The sequence below is a fragment of the Gracilinanus agilis genome, chromosome 4, assembly GCF_016433145.1.
Source record: "Gracilinanus agilis isolate LMUSP501 chromosome 4, AgileGrace, whole genome shotgun sequence".
Lineage (NCBI taxonomy): Eukaryota > Metazoa > Chordata > Mammalia > Didelphimorphia > Didelphidae > Gracilinanus > Gracilinanus agilis.
The window spans coordinates 132,455,378-132,478,872 of record NC_058133.1 but is presented as its reverse complement, the minus strand read 5'-3'; the positions used below and the strand labels follow the sequence as shown (position 1 = coordinate 132,478,872).

The 23,495-nt window shown below is 39.5% G+C and overlaps 1 protein-coding gene across 1 annotated transcript in view; it reads left to right on the top strand.

The window, feature by feature from the left end:
- Positions 1-22,432, top strand: part of CAPN8 (calpain 8) — a 121,999-nt gene extending 99,567 nt beyond the window's left edge. The window contains exons 14-21 of the mRNA XM_044672725.1: positions 271-339; positions 3,699-3,756; positions 9,548-9,612; positions 16,072-16,140; positions 16,549-16,627; positions 17,985-18,101; positions 19,303-19,361; positions 22,128-22,432. Coding sequence (XP_044528660.1) covers positions 271-339; positions 3,699-3,756; positions 9,548-9,612; positions 16,072-16,140; positions 16,549-16,627; positions 17,985-18,101; positions 19,303-19,361; positions 22,128-22,151 — 540 coding nt within the window. The 3' untranslated portion in view covers positions 22,152-22,432. The remainder of the gene's footprint in view (positions 1-270; positions 340-3,698; positions 3,757-9,547; positions 9,613-16,071; positions 16,141-16,548; positions 16,628-17,984; positions 18,102-19,302; positions 19,362-22,127) is intronic.
- Positions 22,433-23,495: the final 1,063 nt, after the last annotated feature.

Genomic DNA, 23,495 nt, shown 5'->3' with positions numbered 1-23,495 from the left:
GCAAGTCACTTAACCCCCACTGCCTAGTCCTTACCGCTCTTCTGCCTTGGAACCAATACAATATTGATTCTAAGATGGAAGGTAAGGGTTAAAAAAAAAGTTGACTCTTGGATTTCTGCTCTCCCTATAGCTATAGCTATAATTGCTCATGTTTTTGTAGTGCTTTAAGGTGGGCAAAGCACTTTACATAAATCGGAACTAGTCCTGCATTGTGTTTGTCTTTGAATCGAGTAGCCCCTGTTTTAACTCTGTATTTTTCCTTTCCTTTAGCCACATCCCAGTGAGGGAGGTCAAGCAGAAGACCAGTTCAAGAGTCTTTTTGAGAAGCATGCTGGGGAGGTGAGTGGTAGGTATGGGAGTAAATAAAACTCCTGAAACTGCCATGAAGAGTTTCAAGGATCACAGATTTTTAGAGCCAGAAGGGACCTTTGAAGCTATCTAGTTTAATGTCCTTATTTTACAGGTAAGTAGAGTCTTACAAACATTAAGTAACTTGCCCAAGGTCATACGTCTATCAAGTGTCAGAGGTGGGATTTGAACCTACACCTTGTTGATTCCATGTCCACTACCCCACATCACCTTCTATTTAAGTCAGTTTCATCCCCCCCTTTCTTCCCTACCCCTTGCCACCTCCTCCCCTCCAGGGATGAAAAAGGATGCTCACCTCCAGACAGCATCTCCCCTGACATGGGCTGTCTCCAGCCCTCAGGGTCCTTCCCATCACTGGGGCTTCAATCATTTGAGAATCACAGCGTTTCACAGACCTGGACCCCCACAGGATCCTCCAGGGCGTGGACCTTCCGGGGTGCTTTATCTCCTGCTCGGGGCTGCTCTCTCTTGAATAAATAGCGAGCCCCAGTGGCCTGGGTTCTGCCAAAAGCCTTTCTCCTCTTGTAAATTGGCCCTGTCAGTTCCAGAGCCTCTGGCTACAGAGCCTCAGCCGCTGAAATCCCTCTCAATCAATACTCTTCAGAAGAAGAAGGAATAGCGCAGCCCAGGTGTAAAGAAAGCTAAGGCAACCTGCCCTGAGTTTAGCATGCTGAAGATGCTTCCTGCCTCCCTTTCCCTTTTGTTTCTGATGCTGTACACAGAGGACAAAATGTTCCATCCGCCTCCTGAATGAAAACCTACAGCAAGGCACCTGAGTACAGGCAGGTGCATCGTTTATGGAAAAGAGGCAGCGTCTTCCATTCATTCTCTCCCCCCTCCCCTTCCCCTCAGCTTATCTGGATGGGGACTGCCACAGCAACACAGAGGCCAGGAAGCAAGTTAGAGGTAGGGCTGGGAAGAGCACTGCCAGGCAGTCTCAGAGAGAGAGCCAAAGCTTTACTCTTGGGGGGAGAAGAAGGGGCCCCGGGAGCCTTGGGAGCAGAGAGAGAAACAGAGGCTCCACATCCTCAGAACAATCAGCAGCTATTTCTATTAGGGATGCAGAGGGGGAAGAGAGATGGTACAGTGGATAAAATGATTTGTCCGCAGTCAGGGAGACTTATCTTCCAGGGTTCAAAATCTGGCTTCAGAAACTTACTGGCTTTGTGATGCTATTAACCCTGTTTGCCTCAGTTTCCTCATCTGTAAAATGAACTGGAGAAGGAAATGGCAGGATCTCTGCCAAGGAAACCCCAAATGGGGTCATGAAGTATTGTATATGACTGAAAAGTGACTGAATAACAAAGTGATTGTGTCCTGCTCAAAGAATTTCAAAATTTTTTCAAAAATTCAGTTCTCAGCTACCTAGAGGATCCTCAAAACTCGGACCAAAGTTATGTATCCTGTGTGTTTCCATACAACAGAGTCATTCAAGGCTTTCTGAACACCACAGAAGTTGATTATACCCTTTTGATTAAATCCCCAAATAGAGGATGCAAAGGCTTTCTAAAGGGCTAGTCACTGGAAAGGAGGAAGCAGCTAGTAAGGATCTGAGGTCAGATGTGAATTCAGGAAGATGACTAGTCCCAGGGCCAGCATTTTATCCACTGTGCCACCTAACTGTACCCTCTGCATCACTCAACCTAGAAATACATGTGGAGCCTTTCTGAAGAGCTGGGACCTTGATTTCTTTCTACTCCCAAGATGAAAATACTTTTGTATCCTTACCAAAGGTCCAGGAGCTGAATCTTTTGTATAGCTATTATTATGAAGAATACTAGTGGAGGGCAGCTAGGTGGCTCAGTGGATTAAGAGGTAGGTTTGGAGATGGGAAGTCCTGGGTTCAAATATGACCCCAGATGCTTCCTAGCTGCGTGACCCTGGATAAGTTAATTAACCCCCCTTACCTGCCCCTTACTGCTTTTGAACCAATATATAGTATTGATTCTAAGATAGAAGGTAAGGGTTTTAAAAAAAGAATACTATAGTTGACATTTATGGGTACCTTAAAGCTTACCAAGGGCTTTTTGTTGTCTTATGATGTTCACAACAGCCCTGTGAGGAGGTATACAGGTATTATTGTTGTCATTTTACAGGTGAGGAGGCTGAGGTTTAGAGAGCTCAAGAGGGACTTGCTTCTGTTCCAAAGGCTTCTGAGAGTTGGAAGCAAGATTTAAACTCTGGTCCCTCCTGGGCTCTGACTCTAAGACCAGTGTTCTTTCTCTATACTACATTGCTCTGGTCATTTTAAGGTTCTTTTTTAAAAGGTTCCTCTAAGCTGGGGGATCTTAACTTAGGAACCATGGAAGGGGAGCATAGATAGAATTTCAGGGAGTCCATGAACTGGAACAGGAAAAAATTACATCTTTCTCTACTAACAACAACTCCACCAGCAATGCATTAATGTCCCAATTTTGCCACATCCCCTCCAACATTTATTACTCTCCCCTTCTTTCATTTTAGCCAATCTGCTAGGTGTGAGGTGATACCTCAGAGTTGTTTTGATTTGCATTTCTCTAATTATTAGAGATTTGGAACACTTTCTCATGTACTTATTGATACTTCTGATTTCTTTACCTGAAAATTGCCTATTCATGTCTCTTGCCCATTTATCAATTGGGGAATGGCTTGATTTTTTATACAATTGCTTTAACTCTTTGTATATTTGAGTAATTAGCCCCCTGTCAGAGTTTTTTGTTATAAAGATTCTTTCCCAATTTGTTGTTTCCCTTCTGATTTTGACTATATTGTTTTTGTTTATACAAAAGCTTTTTAGTTTAATATAATCAAACCCATTAAATTTTTTAAAAAACCTTTACCTTTTGCCTTAGAATTGATACTCATATCAATATGAATGTATTGATTCCAAGGCAGAAGAACAGTTAATGGCTAAGCAATTGAAGCCAAGTGACTTGCCCAAGGTCACACAGCTAGGAAATATCTGAGGTCAGATTTGAACCCAGGACCTCCTGTCTCTAAATCTGACTCTCTATCTACTAAATCACATAAACCTTTCCCTGAGAACTAAATTTTTTTCCTAAATATAAATCTTTAAAAAATTTATTTAGAATATTTTCCCATGGTTCCATGATTCATGATTTTCCCCACTCTCTCCCTGCTCCCGGAGCTGACAAGCAATTCCACTGGGTTATACATGTGTCATTGTTCAAAATCTATTCCCATTGAGAACTTAATTTTTGAAAGACTTCAGTTTCTTTAAAACAGGATACGAATAGATTAATGTGAATCCCACTGTAAAATTTCTGCTTTTCATTTGATATTTTGAAATACTTTCAAGACCTGATCAATCTTTGGGTTCTCCTTTCTAGGATTCTGAAGTCACTGCCAATGGACTCCAAACTATTCTGAATAATTTCTTTTCTAAACGTAAGTTGCTCTTGGGACCTTTTTAGAAGTCTCATAAGAACCTAAGAGAGATCCGGGGAAGTGCTATATCTGCATTATCATTCTCATGGCAAGAAGGGGAGAGACTCCAGTGGAAGATGGAGGATTAAAGATTTGGACAGCAGGATCTTTGATGGACTCAGGCTGATGGCTTCAGCTATCCAACCCCTTGGAGTTGCTCTTAAGTAGCTAGCATGCCAGTGAGTCAGGGAGGACTGGAGAGAAAGGGAGGGGACGGAGAGGCGGTGGTGTTCTGGAGATAGGTCGTCTGCTGGATCAGTTTGAAGAAGATAATTGTCCCCAGCATGATAGCAACATTCTACAGTCCAACCAGGAGCTTCCCCAGGCTAATTTAATCTTTTATGACAAGCGTGAGTGAAGTTTTTATTTTGCTAAAAAAAAATGCTGTGCAGAACTCTGCAAGAAAAAGAATATTGGACCATAGAGATATTCAGACTTTTTTTTTTTTTTGCCAATCTTATACACAATGATGCTCAGATTGATTCATGTTAATTTTGAGTACGCCACATCAAGTCTATACAGAAGAGGACCTTCCTCCAGGTGGCCAATTCTGAGAGTTTTGAGGAATAGGATCTCAAGATGACTGCAAGACAGGATACTAAAAGCTCAGAAAAAGCTCGGACTTTATTGGTACTAAAAAAAGGTGACTGAGAGGTTATTGAGTTATTGAGGTTAGGTTATGAATGTGGGCAACAAAGCATTATTCTGAGAAGGGGTCCACAAGCTTTACTTGAATTCAAAAGGGTCTTCTGTGGCAAGGTCCTCAACTGTAAGATGGAAACAGAAATACTTGCAATGGCAGTTCACAGAAGTGTTGTGCTTTGTAAGTTATAAAGCAATTTATAAATGTGAAATTAATAAGATTTACTAAATTACCCCGAATTTACTCTGTTCCTTTAAGTCTACTCAGTCACTGCTGACTCTTGCATCTACTCTTCCATCTTGGTGAGAATAATATAAACATATGAAGGACATCCCTAATGAGATCACGAGAAGTTTATGGCTGGGCTTTCACAGATGATAGCCTATAGCCGACACAACATTGACTGAAAGGTGTAGAGAAAATATTTCTACTATGTGGATTGTGCACTATGAAAAAGCATTTGATTTTTATTTTCTTTTATTATTCATTCATTTATTTATTTTTAAAAAACTCTTACCTTCCAATTTTAGAATCAATAATGTATATTGGTTCTAAGACAGATGGTCCAGAACAATCAGCAGCAGACTGGTCACTTGATGATGAATTCTATAGTCCTGGCAACCCACAAAACAAACACATGACATTTTTGTATTTGTGTCACCTTCTTCCACCTCCCCAGTGGCACTTGCAAAATAGTAGAAAAGTGGGCAGAGGGTGATAAGGAACCCGCATAATCTTTTGACCATCTATAACATTAATTAAGCTACTGATCCTTTAAATATAGGATCCTTACCTGATGTCCAAAGAATGATCATACTAGTATCGGAATTAAATTGTTTCACCCTGACAGTCTTGCTCTGAGTGAAACCAGAAAGCAGAAGTTTCAACTAAATGTAAGGTTGTCTCATGGATTCTCTTTGGAGAGGTGAATAAAGGACTTGGCAGAATTGGATTTATAATAGATCCAAGGACAACAAGAAAGATCACTTCATGGGATATTCAGTAATCTCATATCATGGTGCTCAAAATAAATATTCGGAAAAAGAGCGTGAGAATAATTGTGGCTTACGCACTAACATCTGTTGGAGAAGATAAAGAATTAGAAAAATTCTGTGAAGAACTTGATGATATCCTCCAAATTACTCAGTATATACTTTGATCCTTGGTAACTTTCATGCGAAGTAGGCTTAGGTGAGGATGATGAAAAATATAATGGAAAACATGGATCAAAAATGAGCAACGAGAGAAACCAAAGACATAAACAACACAGAAATCTCATGCTTGCACATTATAAATACTTTCTCAGAGGAGAGAATTGAAAGGCTCTGGAAATAGTAAATGCTGAGTAATATTACAAAAAAATGAAAATGAATATATTTTAGTAGACAAGCAATGACTCATTACTGATGTAGGAGTAATTCCTGAATCAGCTATCATCATATTACATGAAGAGTCCAACTACCATGTCTTTAGAGCAAAGGTTAAAATTTCTACAAATCTAGAACAAAAAAATAAAAAGAGGGAAAGATGATATGTAATTAATACTACCCCAATTTATTTAAAAAGTTATTGATAGGGGGCAGTGGATTGAGTGCCAGGCATTGGGCTTGGATTCAAATCTGGCCTCAGATGCTTCCTAGCTGTGTGAACTTAGGCAAGTCACTTAACCCTAAATGTTTAGTCTTTGCCTCTCTTCTGTCTTAGAATTGACACTAAGACAGAAGGCAAGGGGGTTAACATTATTAATAATAATAAATAGGATACTGATAGGAGAAAGGATATAGACATCGATTACAATAATTTCAAACAAAAGGTTAGCCTGATATCAATTGATTACTGTAATGAGGGTTTAAAAAAAAAGCCTGAAAATACCTTCACTAGAAAACATTTGATTTATTTGCCAGAGTGGAGAGATATGGTAGCCGAGGGCATTACTGGTTTAGAATACAAATGCTTTTGAAAAATCTTATGGTGAAGGATAGAGGAAGGTTATGAGCAGTATTGCTTCATAAAACAGAAAAGAAGTATATGAGGGAAATCAATGGAAAGAAAGCTTGGTTAGAGTCCCAATTAAATAATCACCCTGAAGGCATTTAAAGATAAAAATGAAAGGAGAACAGCAGAAGGTGGATGGAAATGATCTGCAAAGATTTTTACAACCAAATCTTTTGGCTATTAAGGGAAATAGAGCCATAGCATTTAGCCTCTAACTTCACTGTTCCTGGAGTGCTCATTAACTACAGGGAAATGGCACATAAAGAGAACAAATATACTAAAAGTAACTGGATTAGACTATGTGTACCTAGCTGGAGGTTACACAATTGTGAGGGCATTGAGAGATCAATTTATGAAGTTCCTGAAGGAAGGGAAGATACCTAAAGATGTAAAAAAGTTTTTGGATCTTTTTACTATAAGTAAAACATTAATGAGAACTCAAAAACTACCACCCCTATGTACCTGCCTCCCTTTTATAGAAAATATTTATGAGAATAATAATATATGTATCAAGAGTATCCTTGAGGAGGGAATTCATAGGGAATAAGCAAACTTTAGCAAGTAATATTCCATAATAGAATGTTTTACCATCACAAAACCATCTGGCAAGATATAGAGAAAGAACAATCCTACCAAGTTTATTGCTGAACCATAAAAGGCATTTGATTTGATAAAGGAAAATGATGCCTGATGGGCTCTTCTCCAAAAAAAGGTGTTTTGCACACATATTTCCCAATTCAGTAAGATTTCTTGAAAAATATAACAAGATAACCTTGCTCAACAACTTTTTAATCATTCTTATTAGGTGAAGCATAAAACAGGGAGGCATATGATCCCAAAAGGTATTCTTCATAGATGTGGAGATCCATGTTGAAAAGGGATTTCCTAGAGATATTGAAAGTGCTTCAGGTGCTCCTGTTTCAGGATGATATTGTGGTTGCATGAATCTTTGAAATATTATGTAGCTCTTTTCCCCAACCCCCAAATCCATAACCATTCAAAAAGTTTGATCTAATCATCTATATAAGGAAAATAAAATAAATAAAGAACAACTATTCTGATTATGGATAGTGGTTGATGTAGAGTTTATCCATCCATCTGTTTATTACCTAACTATATCTGGGATATATACTGCAAATGGACAATAAGTTGGGTTCAACTTAAACAGGAAGGAGACAATGGATTGGACTGTCTTTGGGAGATTGGAAAGTTCCTTTAATGGCTCCAAATTCCTCTCAGTCATTCAATAGCCAAAAATTATTGTATGATAGCTACTATGAAAGCACCCATAGAAACACAGACCCATGTTGCTGGTGTAGCTGCAAACTGTAGCAAAGTTCTTTTGGTATTTAAATAATTATAAGTGTTTATCACTCAGAGGGAAATAGAGAGGTGTATGATGGATGGGGGAGACTGTAATACATAAGAAATGAAGAACTACAGAAAAGAACTAATGTAGGAAATGTCATCAAAGAAATGTATGCCCCATTATGCTGTTCAAGAGAGGTATAACTGTTAGATAAGCTCTCTTCCACTAGATTTTTCTTGATATTAAGAGAAAATGAAGGTTCCTCAAATATATTGGGTAGACTACTTGTGGCAAACTTATGGGAAGACATTAACAAGAACTTCACAACACAATTTCTATCACTAGAAAGAATAAACCCTGTTAATGATATAACAGATTTCTTTGAGTATTTGTGATGTTGAACCACTGAGAGTCATGGAACACCATCATCTTGGAAAAATTATAGCTGAGAGGTTACCCAAAGTGTGGTGGAGAAGCATGTGATCAACCTGAGTAGAATGTAACATGTTACCAGTGCAGAATTACACAGAAAAAGCAGCATAAAGAATGTTATCCATGAATGTATGACCATAAAAGGAGGCATGAGAGCCACAGAAAAAGAATAAGGAATAGTTGATAGATAGTCTGAGTGCTCCATTGTTATCCACATAAAGTCAAGAGATCTCAAGGAAAATTTCCAGCTTGTTCATCAAAATCTGCAAGATTTCTTGCAGGACATTTCTTGAAGAGTATTGGGGAATTTATAGAAGTAAATAGTCAAGAATCAGCAAAGAAGTAAATAGTCAAGAATCAGCAAAGTTAAAAAGAGAATTGAGCTAGATGACTTCTGAAGTTTCAACTCCAAATTCTTGAAATTTGTGAATAATCTGCTTTCAGTTCCTTGAATCTAGCAACAGTGAAACTTTGGAGCATAACCAAAAAAAGTAATATATACAAAGACAACAATATAAATGAAAAGATGTCTAAGAGGAAATTAAACTTATGAATTAAAAAAAACCAACGTTGGTCCCAAGGAACAAAAAATAAAATGTACCTTTTTCATCATATCAGAGGGGCCAATGATAACTAGGGAAGAATACCATATATATTGTTAGATTGGATGTTTTTGAATTGTTTTATTTTTGTAATGAGAGATAGTTGAATCTGATGGGGAAGAAACTTTCCCCTCTATATATGATTGCTATATAGTGACAGAAATATTTTTAGAAGAACAGATCTCTTGTGATGGTAAAAGCCATTCACTCAACCCACTAGTCTAGTATGGGTTATGTATAGAATACTGGGCTGCCTGCTGATAACTAGAGTCGCTCAATAGGAATGGAGATGGTGGAGAAAGTACAGACATCCGAATTTGATTGTTTTAGGGTATCTGAGGGTCTCATGACAGTGGATCAAGTCCTTCTGTCCTTAAGACATCCATTTCTACCCTTTTGCCTAGATCCGTTGGCCTCCCTTTTTTAGGGAAGGAAGGCTAGAGAGAAAACAAGTGAGATCATGGGTCTTTGGTCCTAACCTCTGCTCCTGGTGTGAGGAAGGAGAATGGCAAGTAAGATTGGGAATAGTGGGTGTTCTTCAGGACATCCATGACATTTAGCAAATGTCATGAAGCAGATGTGGTTCTTGAGTTGAGAGCAGATAATATTAAAGGGCAGATTGCCAGTGAACCAGTCACATGGGTCTACTTTTCCTGCCAGAGATTCCTAAGAACTCTGGGCTGATGCATTTTATGGCATTCTGCCAGGGACATCATTTTCTCTGCCTTTAAGTGCCTCTGAAACTTTCCTTCTTTTTATTCAAACATTTAGGAACAGACGTGAAATTTGATGGATTCAACATCAATACCTGCAGAGAAATGATCGGCCTTTTGGATGTATCCTTTCAGAGTCACTTTCTCTTGATTTGTGGGACTAAAGAATCTAGAGCTGCAAGGGATCTCAGAGATCGGCTTCCTAGTTTTCTGGAAGAAGAATAAATCTAAGAGAAATGAAATGGCTTTTCCCCAAGGTCACACAGGGAGTAAATATTAAAACCAGGTTTCAAATCCCTCTCAGGTACCATTTCTACAATACTATGCTCACTATTTTTTCCATAGCTCCTGACCTCTGTCTGACTTTTTTGGATCCTCTGAACCCCAAAGTTGCAGAGCAGGTGAAGTCTGTCTTGGGGAGAAAGCTTTTTTTCTTATAAATCTGCCATCAGATATTTAATTCGCATGAAGATATAAGTGAAGGATCATAGATTAATGTATTATACCCCCTGCCAGGAGTATTTTCATTTGAAAAGGGATCAAGGCTTTCAGCTAAAGGGAATGAAATTATAGAGGCAGAATTTCAGGAATTAGCCAGTCGCTGAAGGAAGATGAGGATGGAATTGATTCTACATTTCCCTCCAGCTCCCATATCCCTGGAATATCAAAAATTAGTCCCATCACAGTTCTTGAACCTTCTTCTTGGCTACCTCTGCAGGAAACATCACTGGACTGTCTGCAGAACCAGCCCCTAAGAACTTCTGCAGACATATATACAGGGCTTGAACTATAGTATGTCTAACCCACCGAGTAGCATCAGAAGGTTGACTCAAGCTTGGAATTGTTTACCATGGGATGGAGGCTGCAGCATCCAGCCTGTGCTTCCCTCCAGCAACCACTCAGCAGGCAGAGGTGCATACTCTCATTACCATCAGCTTCTCCACTGTAATTGGTATTCAACAGAGCTGACTCACACTGGGGAGCACAACAGGCAAGCAAGCCTTCAAGTCTGACAGCAGAGGCAAGTCCCTGTGTCTACCTGCCTGCCAGCCTGGCTGCCTTCATGTTCTAAACGAGGGCTTAGTCAGCATGTTGGGTCTCAGGGCTCTTTGGTATGTTGCACGAGATAAGGTACTTCAGATATTCCAGAGCCTCTCCTTTACCTTGGGCTAGGTATTTGGGTCAGCTAAGAGGCGTGTACCTGACAATTTTGGATCCAGGAGGGCTTACCTCTGAAGGGATAATTAAATTCTGAGGATGGTTCCTGGATTGGGGCAGCTTGAGCATTACAGAATTTCAGAACAGGAAGGGACCTTTGAAATCTTTGAGTTCAGCTTCTTAATTTTGCAACAAGGAAAAAGGGAGCTATGGAAGAATGAACAATCAGCCCAAGGTCATAGAGTGTGTGAGTGGCAGAGCTCATCCTACCATACTCTGTGGTGGACACTAGCTTTTTTGCCTTTTGAAATCATAGCTAAAGTTTAATGTAGGTTGTGGCTAAAGTACAAACTTAGGCTGATGATAGAAAGTTTTAAGTATAAACTGAAAGCTGTAATACTACTGTTGCTAAAGGATCATGCCTAAGAGACCCTAGAAGTTTGGTGTTCTTCTGGGTGGTCAAGCTGGCTTATTAGAAACTATAAGTGCTTTTATAATCTTTACTTTCCTGGTGAGGATACTGAGGCAGACAGAGGTCAAGTGACTTGCCCAGAGCCACACAACTAGTAAGTCTCTAAGTCTGTATTTGAACTCAGATCTTCCTGACTTCAAATGCTTTACAATATACTGATCTGCCCAGAGCTGAAGTGAAATTAATACTGCCATTGCTACAGGAATGGCTGTTAATCTATTCCCCTAAAACTTTTCTCTGTAAAGCTCTACTCATCATTTCTTTGTCTTTCCAAACCAAAGCATTCTTCCCTAGATAGCACATTCTCTATATGTGTTACTGCCTCCATTAGAATGTAAACTGGGAAAGCTAAGTGGCACAGTGAATAGAGTGCTATACCTGGAGGCTGAAAGACCTGGGTTCAAATCCTGTTTCAGAAACATCTTATCTGTGTGACCCTGGGCAAGTCAGTTAACTCTTATTGTCTAGCCTTTGCTCTTCTTTCTTAGTATCAATGCTTAGAGAGAAGGTAACAGTTAAAAAATGTAAACTCCTTGAAGTCAGGACTTGTTTGCTTTGATAATTTTTAACCCCAGGGTTTAGCACAGGGTTTGGCATATAATTACTTTTTTATGCCTTCATCTAGGAATAAATCGAAGCTCAGAGAGTTGAGACTTCTTTCCTAAAGTCACACAGGTAGTAAGGAGAAGAGCTGGTATTTGAACTCTGGCTTCTCCCTTCTAGACCCTGCAGTACCCTTTTTGATGGCTTCATATAGTTGGATACAAATCTTTAGTTAACAGCTCAATGAAAATGGAAGTGCCTTAAGAGTAGCTTCAGCACCTAGGACAGTGCTTATAACAGGGTAGGTATTCATAATCAATCAATATTTATTAGGATATTTATTAGAAGCCCACTATATTCCAGGCACTATGAGCTAGGGGCACATAAAAAGAAGCAAAAGACAGTCCCTGCCCTCAAGGAACTCACGATCGAAAAGATATACAAACAAATAAAAACAGAAGAATTGACAGAAGGAAGGCACTAGAATTAAGAGAAGTTGGGGAAGGTTTCCTTTAGAAGTAAGATTTTAGTTGGGACTTAATGATAAATGCTTATTGACTGAATAAGAATAACTTGCCATGTGTTATTATAGCACTCTAGTAGGTGTTATTAGAAAATAATGGTGGGGTGGGGGGGGCAACTAGGTGGCTCAGTGGATAGGGAGCCAGGTCTAGAGATGAGAAGTCTTGGATTTAAATGTGGCAAGTCACTTAACCCCAATTGCCTAGCCTTTACTGCTTTTCTGCCTTGGAACCAATACATAGGATTGATTCTAAGACAGAAGGTAAGAGTTTAAAAAAAAAGAAAAGAATGCCAGGAGAATGCCCTTTTGGAAAGTGAGAATGTGTGTGCATGTGTGCATGCTCTCTCTCTCTCTTTCTCTCTCTCTCTCTCACACACACACACGTGCACACACGTACACGCACATGCATGCACACACATACAAATAAAAGGCACTGTCCTTGGTTAAGAAGACTGAGTCATGAATGTCCTCTTCCTAGAGCTTATCATGGTGCTCGTTGGCATGGCCCTAGATGTCTTCAACCTTCATGCCTATCCATCCATGGAGCCTTATGCTTCTTTTAAAAATTAAAACCCATTACTTTCAATCTTAGAATCAATATTCTGTTTTGGTTCCGAGGTAGAAGAGTGAAAAGGACTAGGCAATGGGGGTTAAGTGACTTGCCCAGGGTCAGATAGCTAGGAAGTATCTGAGGTCAGATTTGAACCCAGGACCTTTTGTCTCTAGGCTTGGCTCTCAATCCACTGAGCTATCTACCTCCTCTTCCCTCTCCCATCCTTCTTCACTTAATTTTTTACATTGTGAGAATCTACAGGGTGTTGACAGTGTTTTCCTTGCTTTGCTACAAATAGCTCCTTGATCACTGAGTCATTCTCATCAAGTCAGGCCTGCCGGTGTAGCTTCCTTTTAAGGGTTGTCTGATAGAAAAACATTAAGCAGCAACTACTCGCTCTTCACATTGGCATTTGCATCTGTCTCCTTGCTCCACAAGAGCTGCTGTGATGTTGTCATCCCCCATCTTACAGGTGTTCTCATTCCTTAAGTGATCCCCATTAAGCTGTTTAGGCAGCTTACAGAATATCAAGGATTGGCTCAGCACCTACCACCAAGAGTAGTTGTAAAAACACACAAACTTTTATTTTCCTTTCCTGACACAGGGATTTTTGCCCAAGCTGGGAGTGAAGGGGCCACTCATGGGTCTCATCCCACTGTTGACTGACATAGAAATTTTGGTCTGCTTTATTTTCCAATCTGGGCTGGTTCACCCTTCTTTAGGCAGCCTAGTGGTTCCCCAATCCCAGGGGTCCACCATGTTGGTGCCAAACATGGACACCTGATTGGCTTAGCTCACTGCAGCTAAGAACTCATGAGCTCCAGAGATCCACCAGCTGCAGCCTCTTGAATAGCAGGAGCCAGAGGAATGTGCCACCACACCCAGCCCACAAACATTTTTCAGTCCCTGTCCTTGGGAGGATAACATTGGCATCTTTTGTAATTGGCAGACAGATAATCATAGTGTTGAGAATTAGCAATTTCATATATTTATAGAATATAGGTAGGCCACTGCTGTAGAGTTTTTGAACCTCATGAGAATTGATGACCTTCCTCATTATTGGCATTGCTGCCAAAAATTTTGTTGGAGTTGTGTAATTTTAGATCTCACTGTAGAGGTCTTTTAGGTTCTTTCAGACTTTTAGATGTTGCTGGGTCTTCTCAGATTTGGGAGATAGACTAGCAAGGTATATAGAATGTTGGATTTGGAATCAGAAGACCTGAGTTCAAATTCTGATTCTCCTAGTTACTACCTGTGTGACCAAGGGCATCACTATCTCTTTGGGTCTCAGAGGAAACTGGACTAGCTGACCTTAATTTCTCTTCAAGTTCTAAATCCTATATACTCTTTGTAGAATCTTTCTTACTCTTCACTAGAATCCCTCTTAGCTCTTACTCCCACCATACCTTAATGAAGATTTGTATGTGTACATGAACATTATAAGAAGGCAGGTATTCATAATTAGTCAAGCAGTAAACATTTATTAGGAGCTCACTATGTGCCAGGCTCTGTGCTAAGCACTGGGGATACAAAAAGAGGCAGAAGACAGTCCCTGCTCACAAGGAGCTTATAATCTAATGGGAAAGACAACATGCAAACAACTATATATAAAGCAAGTTATATACGGGATAAATAGGAAACAACAAAAGGTAGGCACTGGAATTAAGAGAGATTGGGGAAGGCTTCCTGTAAGAGGTAAGATTTTTAGTTATATATATATTTATGCTGAAAAAGTACCTCCAGGTCTAGGCAGAGATATAATAGCATCAGATGTCTAGAGGTGGTGTAGCATCAATAAGTGGTACTTTGTTGGTATGGCTGTCAGTCACTCTTATACCCCACCTCCCTCACATACTTTTTTCTAGGATGCTCTACCTTTCCCTTGGAGCAGACTTTCTCTTTAGTCACTCCCTAGGCTCTTCCTGTCTGGGAGGGATTTTCTTCTTGAACTAAGCCTGGGGAAAGTGATGACAGAAACCCATTTCAGTACTAGCCCAGGGAGTCACAGATCCCCAGTGTTTGCTGACTCATTCATTGCCTAAAGGGATCCTGGCATAAGTATTCTTTCTCTGCCCTTGAAGTTGTGAAAATGAATCAATAATTCTCTTTTTCAGCTCTGAGCTCCTAGCCAATGCATTTTAAGCAAAAATCACTGCTGCTTCAAAATCTCTATTCCTTTCTCTTTCCCTCTCCCTCCTCCTCTCTTAGGATGCAGACCCCCATCTGGTGCATTCACAATAAGTGCATCCACATTAGCAATACTTATGGTTAAGTATTTATCTCAATTGCCTGCTTAAGAAGCCAAGTAAACATTTAAACAAAGAAATAAACTTATAAGAAAAAGATTTTTCTGGTTCTTGGGGGAAAAAAACTTCAGGCTCTCACTCTCTCCAGAAAAGGGAACAAGGGAGTCTAAGAGTAAGGGAAAAGAAAAATCATTGACATGGGGGTGGATTTGGAGAATAGAACTCAGATACAGCATCCATCCTGACATATCTGATGCATGATCTGTCCACATAGCGCTAATCCTCAATGATAATCTCATTATACTACTTCCCTCAAAAGGCAGCTATGGCTCAGTGGTTAAGAGCACTGGGTCTAGAGTCAGGGAGATGAATTAAAACTCAGCCTCAGATACTTCCTAGCTGTGTGACTTTGGGCAAGTCACTCAACCTCTGTATGCCTAGCATGCTGCACCTGGACTCAAATCCCACTTCAAAGAAGTCCTGGCTGTATGATCTTGGGCAAGTCCTTTAACTTCTGATCGTCTGACCAAAGGATCTGCTGGATCCATTGAAGAAGAAAATGACAAATCACTTTAGGATTCCTGCCAAAAAAAATCCCATGGATAGTTACAGTCCATGGGCTCACAAAGAATAGGACATGACTGAAAAACAAGAAATTACTGCTCTTTGTGACTTCTCATTGGCTCCCATGACTACTCCTTGCTTTTCAGGGCTATTCACAACTTTCCTTCTTTCTAGATTCACAGGTCAACTTTCTTTCCAGAGAATGCCAAAGGATAGCTAGCTTGTCAGTCACTAAGCCCTTATCAGTCACAGGGTCAGGAAAAATTGCTTGGGGTTCAAAGAAAGAAATTCTTGGGGGACTTTTTGTCCAAATAGCAGGCATTCATCTCCAGAATTCTGATTTCTTGGCAATCCCAAGGCAGCACTCTACTTGTCTTGAGGCAAATTTAGAAGACTTATGCAAGAGATTGATCTAAAGCTGACACTTGATAAGATGATCCATTCAGATTGGAAAAAAAAATGCAGAGCATAAACTTTGCTATTAACTGTTATTGTTTATATGTTATGTCCTTAACATGTCCAGAATAATGGGACAGGCACTTTGGGACGTGAAGAACTCAAGACATTATGGCTGAAGATTCAGAAATATTTGGTAACTATCCATTGAATTCTTTCTATCTCCTTCAAACTTTCTCCCTTTCCCAGTTCTAACTGCATCCTGAATAACCATTCCTGTGTTATCTAGTTCCTCAATTCTCCAGTTATCACTACAGTGCCTGTTTATGTTATAGCTGAAGACAGGATAAGTAGGAAACTTGAGAAAAGTTAGACACCCAAATACCAACTCCCTAAATCAAAGCACTTACCGTCTTAGAGCAACAGTGATTGTCTTACTCTGGTATTCTGGATAAATACTTGCCTCTGTTCTTACCCCTTCTGGGAAGAGAGTGCAGAGCTTTACCCTAGCAGTAAATCAGGAGGGGTAGAAGGGAGAGCATGAACTCCTGAAAGATTCATGAAGAATTTTTTTTTTTTGCTTGGCATATCTTTTCTGTTTCAGGAGATTTACCAGGAAGTCGATATTAACCACTCAGGGACCATCGATGCCCATGAGATGAGAATGGCTTTCAAGAAAGCAGGTGGGGATCTGACCTCTGGACAGGGTCTTGAGACCCAAATTTTCAAGTTTAAAATTGAGATACAAATATAATGTCATTATGATTATTGATCGTTTCATAACTAAAACAAACAGAGCAAGAAGCAACTTTCTAATAATTGTTGCCAAACTAATGCTGATCTTTCATACTGGTGAAATTATGTCTGGTCCAAAAAAAAAATCAACATATATTTATTGAGCATCTACTCTATGCAAAGCATACCCCTAGTTCCTATATGGTGTGTTACTTTAAGTTTTCCTAAGAACTTTAACTCTTATCTGGGGAAAGGTATCAGTAATTCTGGTAGTTTCCCTATATTCCCTAGTGTTCTGTTGTGCAAGGAACTTGGAAAGGATGCCTGACAGTTGTCTTTTCATCACTCCCTACCTTTACTTTTGTTATGTGAATATTAAAAATACTCAGATGAAAATTGAGACGGCACACAGTGATGAATCCAGACCTCTTTCTGGAAGTTTTGATCATGAATAGGTTTGAACTCAAGATCTCCTGGACCTCAGTCTGGAGGTTTTGTTTAAATCCTCAGCCTTAAGCCTTCCTAGCTGCTAATTCCTATCTCTTCTGCCCCAATCATTTTGTGTCTATGTTATTTTTATTATATATATATATTTATACATATGAATATGTACATATCATCTCATATGAACTAGAATGTAAATTCCTTGAGAACAGGAGCTGTGTGTGTATCCCCAAAGCTTAGCATAGTTGCTAGAACATAGTAGGCTCTCAATAAATGTTTGGTGATTGATTAACAGCCATCCATTTTCTCTTGGCTTTCTGGAGTATTCTGTTTCATGATAATGTCTTATCTGAACAACAAGACAACTAACATTCATAGGAACATTTTTACCATTGGCTCCCATATCAGATAAGTGGACCCTGTCCAGAATTACTAAAAAGAAATCAATCAGACACATGTATCATCAACTGGAGGGGAGCCAAGGAAGGACCATTTGGTTATCTGATTTATAAATTTATTTATTTATTAAAAAAAGCCAAACTCAAACCACTTTATATAAGTATATATAAATATACATATATAATGTCTAGACACATATACATATGTATATATTATACATAAAATGCATCATACACATAAACAGAAACATATATACATACATAGGGAACATAAACAATGAATGAAACTAGAATAATCTAAATAGGGTTAAATTGATTTATGAATTTATGCAAAACCTTAGTAAAACTTCTCTGTCGTCCTCCTTCCTCATCCACTCCCATTCCCAAAGAGGGCGTAGGGTCTCTGCTGGGCAAAGAAAAGATGCAGCCATTTCTCCAAACCCTTTCCATTCTTTTCTTCCAGGTTTCACCTTGAACAACCAGGTACAGCAGGCAATTGCTGTGCGCTATGGGGGCAGCTCTCTCAGCATTCACTTCGACAGCTTCATTGCCTGCATGATGCGTCTCGAGAGTCTATTCAGTGAGTCGCCCCTTTTCCTTGTCCCACTCCCCATTGATGGAGGCAGGGTCCTAAGGTGGTGCCTGCCACTGCTTTTGTGGGACTTAAAGGGTCAAATACAACCATGATATTTTCCCACAAGTTGGGGAGAGAGCATAGGCAGAAAGGGCAAAGTATAGGACAAATTGGACAGATGCTGTTTGTGGTCTGAGGTCCTGTGGCTGCCTTCTCCTTCAGGGGAAGGGGTTGGAGTCATCATTCATTTATTCAACAAATATTTCCTGAGCCCATAGACATGCCTGTATATAGATAAGTGATATATATGTGTATATATAGGAATATAGATGTATACATATATATGAATCTCTCTATCTATGTATATCCCTGAATTAAATATTCTGGATGATAGCTACATAGATGAAGACACATTGAATATTGCCACCTATCTTTGTTACTTCACCAAATCACTTCTCCTTTTTAGAGAAGTTTAATTACTTTCCTTACCTCTTTTTAAAAACATTTATAGAGCACTTACTATGTTCTGGGTACCATACTAAATGCTTGTAAGAGATATTATCTCATCTGTAAAATGAGAGGTTTGGACCAGTTGGCCATCAAGGTCACCTATCTCTAGTTCCTACGATGTCTTCTCTCTTGGAGCTTAGAGGTATCTCAGACACATTTATGACTTCCTAAAAGCCACTAGAAAGGTCATCCAGGTTTTTCATAGGATCTAGAGTCAGAAGAGACTTTAGAGATTATCTGGTCATTTGTTTCAGTTTTACAAATGAGGTACCCGAGGCCCAGAGAGCGCTCAGCTGAATTGGCCAATATCATTTAAATAATAAGTCACAAAAGTGAGGTTAGATTTCAGGGATCAGGGAATCCAATCTAACCTAAGTGGCATGTGGACCTTTGCTTCCACTGGTTGCTTTCTGAAGGTGGGATGGAAATCAGTGAGATGGTCAAAAGGCAGGCAGTCAGAGAGAAAGAAGCAGAGGGACCAGATAATCCACACCCTAGATTATTGGGGGATGCAGGAAAAACTTGTGAGCAGGCAGAACTCTTCACAAAGTAGGCCAGCTTTGTTCTTGGATTAAGATTAGAAAAGTCTTTGATTGTGGGATGAGGAGAGGAGGGGCCCCAGAACAACAGCAGAAGTGTGGGTGGTTTATGGTTTATCACTAGATGTCTAATTGCATTCTTTCTTTGAACTCTTTAGAAATATTCAGTCTCTTGGACAAGGACCACAGTGGCACTGTCCAGCTCTCTCTGGCAGAGGTAAATGGGATTAGATTGGCAGGACACCACTTGCCAACAGTACTTTGAAATGCCTAGATGAAAAGAAATGATATAAATCCAATGCTGTTTTTATTTCATCCTTATCTCAATTCCAGAAGTCAAAGATGCACATCTTGGTAAGGGTGGGGTGGAGAAGGCTAAGGCTAGAGTTATCTTCTTTTGCACAAAATTTTAAATTACATGTATTTTAAGCAAAAACTACACTCCAAATTCTAAGCCATTTATAAGACATGCATCATCGTTGTCCCACAGCGTTGGCATTAAAATTAAATAGACATACCTCCTGAAGTAGCTTCTAGGTACTTTCCCAGTTGGTTAAAGAGTGGTTGATTCTTTAGTTTTATCCAGACTGGGTCAACATAAAACAAATATGGTTTGCCTTCAGAAATATGTACTGGTCTTCCATCTCCTGGTTAAAATACCCTATATGTGATTGAGTAGAGATATGCTCTAAAGAAGGGTCTGTAAAATGAAGTCTTTAAAAAATATGAAGAGAAAATGAGGGAGAGCCCTAAACGTTGTTACTCCAGATTTTTTAAATGAACAAGGATGTGCAAATGATTGGTTAAAAAAATAATGCCTAATACTTTGACAGGCAGACACGGCATATATAAGAGATATTTAGACACATAAATAAGACAGCCAATAATTCTAGTAGGTTGCTTTGATATAACACTTGAAGATTCACTAAATGCTTTTGTCACCATAGCTGTGTCTTGTAGGTAATACAAGGACTGTCTCCATTTCACAGATGAGGAAACAGAGACTCAGAAAGTGGAATGATCTGTCTAGTCATACAGCCTAAACTAAGTGGTAGAACAAGGACCTAAACCAAAGTCTTTTGACAAGATGAAAATAAACAAATTAGACCATGTAAAATATAATGAGTATAATGTTCCACCTGGGGAAAAAAATTAAAATGCCAGTCTGGGGAGCCCATGAACATTTTCTAGGTGTGAAGTTATGATGGGAGGCATTGAAATGTATTGATTAGCCAGGTCCTACAGGAGGGAGCATTTGACCCTTTCTCCATGGAAGTTTCCAATTGAATTGAATAGTTAATGTACAGACAGTGGGATCAGCAACTGGGTTTTGTGAGTAATCACGTCAAAGGATCTAGAACAGTGATGGGCAAACATTTTAAAGGGGGGGGGCAAAGGAAAGGAAATGCTCATCTGTCAATCTGTTTCTAAGGCAACTCTTTCAAAGTTTCATTGTATTGTATCCTACTCATTGTATTTATCAGATTAGAAATAATGTCACTTGGCCAGATAGAACATTTCAGGGGGCTGCATCTGGCCTGCGGGCTGTAGTTTGCCCATCACTGATCTAGAATAAATTACATCACCTCAATTTGCCTCAGTTTTTGCACTTCATTAACAGAAATATTACCATCCACTTATCAAACTGTGTCTTAAAGAATTCCTTTTTGATAATGCCAAGAAAATTGATGGAGAGAGAGCTTTGGGATTTTCTAGGCATCCTATATCATAATGATGAATTTAATTTAAAAAATAATTTAGAAGATTTCAATTGGTGTAGAGCTACTGTGTGTCCAAGTCTCATTTTTGTGAGTTTATGGTTTTAGCCATACATGATTGAAGGAGCAGTTAGTTTCTTATCATTCACTGAGTTGAACCACATAGGTAGAGGCTATGTAAAAAGCTCATGTACATTTGTAGTAGGGAACCATCTCTTTCCAAAAAAATCATGTCAGCTGCCCTTGGTTGTAGTGACCTCATTTAAAAAAATAAAAACATGGTTCTTTGATATTTTTTACATTTACACTACAGTCACTGCCTGAGATGCCCATCTGTATAACAAAGGAAAATAGTTAAGCAGAACTAATGGTCAGGGAGATCACTAGTGCAGCCTTCTGTTCCTATAGTAGTGATGGTGAACCTTTTAGAGACCAGGTGCTATGTCCCATCCTACCTCCCCCCATCACTGAGTACCAGGTGCCCCCTGTCCCCCTAGCCCCCCTTACCTCATACAGGGGAAGGAGGAAGTGCTCCCATTGGGTTGTTGGGCAGAGGAGCGGGTGAAGTGAGTAATGACCTTAGTAAGTGTAGAGAGGGGGAGGGGAGTAGCCTGAATGCTCTGCTCCCCTCCAGCTCTGCCACCTGTGAGCTTCTCACCTTATTTGCTGTATGCTCCCATTGGGAAACTGGGCAGAGGGACAGGTGATGTGAAAAAATGTCATTAGGCATGGTGGAGAGGGGGAGGGGAACAACTCTGCCTGAGTCCCTCTGCCTTTCTAGTAATGAACTCCAGAGGTGTTGTGAGTGGGGGAGGGCAGCATGCATGCGTACAGAAAGCACTCTGTATGCCATCTTTGACACATGTGCCATAGGTTCACCATCACTGCCCTATAGACTCCTACCTCTGTATTGAGAAGAAATAGAAGAAAGAAAATGTTTCATCATTTATTCTCTGGCATGAGTTTCCAGTTTCCAGTTTTGCCAATGAATGTTTTTTTTCATGGTGGTTCTTTTGGTGATTGTGTACATTTTCCTCCTGGTTCTGCTTATTATATCTGTTTATATCAGTCTTCTCTGAATCCCTTATAATTGTCATTTCTTATGGCACAAGATTACTCAATGCCATTCACATATCATAGTTCAGCCATTCTCCAACTGATGGGTACTCAGTTTATATCTGTTTATTTGCTACCTTAAAAGTGCTTCTTTGAATACTCTGATATAAATGGTAAGGGCTTAACTCTTCTTTCTCTTCCTTTCATAGTGGCTGTGTTGTGTGCTAGTCTGAACCAACATCTTGGATACCTCTGAAGCTCCTAGTCTGGAAGCCTCCTTCCACTCTCTTCCTTCACCTCACTTCACTCAAATTTCAGACTCAAATCATCAAATTAATCTGTTTTTACCATAGCAAGTTTATTTTGAACCACTATCCCAGAGCCATGTTGCTACATATTCTCTTTCCCCTTCCCCTTTTCCCCCCAGGATTCTAAGGGCACTTTGGAGGGCTTTGGGGGATGCCTTCTCTGCCATCATTGGCTTGAGCCCCCACTGATTATATTTTCCCTATCCCCCACCACTTGGTCCCAGGTTCCATTTAACCATTTAACATCAATTAATTTTTACACAAGAATATTTACTTCTTTTTATTATAAATATATTTTATTTTACTAATTATATGTAACAACAAAATACCACACAAGTTTTCTGAAGTTATATGATCTAAATTGTCTCCCTCTCTTCCTTCCCTCTCCCCAGAGTTGGTAAGCAATTTGATCTGGGTTATACATGTGTTATGATGTTTACTTCCAACATATAGCAAGAGTAGAACATTTCCCCTCAACACCTTGGGGTACACCGATTCCTTTATCTCAACTTAGTCTCTGGGGAAACTGGGCTCAAATTTAAAAGATTTTCCTATATAATATTGATCCTACTGTTCATGCCTTAGTCCCTCTTATAAAACATAATCTTTTTAAAGTTGCATTTTAAATCCTCAAATTGTTTTGCACAAGTGGCCCAGGAACCATCTCTCTCTTTCTTTTTATCTTTTTGTTTTCTCCTCTCCTCCCTATCACCCCAAAACCAAAGTATGTCAAATCTAAATCAATGAATGGGTTGGTGAAAAGAGAAATAAAGAAAAATACACAAAAATGGTTCCTATTTTTTTTTCTCTAATAAAGTGCACCCTGGGAGCCCCTCCAGGCTTTTTGATTTATAGGAAAAGAAGATATGTTTGGGAAATGAGAGATTTCAGTGCTGCTGAAAGATTGACAACATAGTTAGTTCCTTAGAAAAGATGGAGTGTGTTAAAGAAATCAAAGCCTCTGATATTAGTTGGAGATACTGTGGTACTACCATAGTGCTATTAATGGTAATCAAATATGGCTTCCTTGCTTTAAGAAAAAGGTATTTTGATGTCTTAGAAGAGAGCAGTGGGCTATCAGGGGGGAGAGAGAGAGAAAGAGAGAGAGAAAACAAGAAAGAGAGAGAGAAAGAGAGAGAGAACAAGAAAGAAAGAGAGAATAAGAGAGAGAGAATGAGAGAGAGAGACACACACACACACACACACACACACAGAGAGAGAGAGAGAGAGAGAGAGAGACAGAGAGAGACAGACAGAGAGACAGAGACA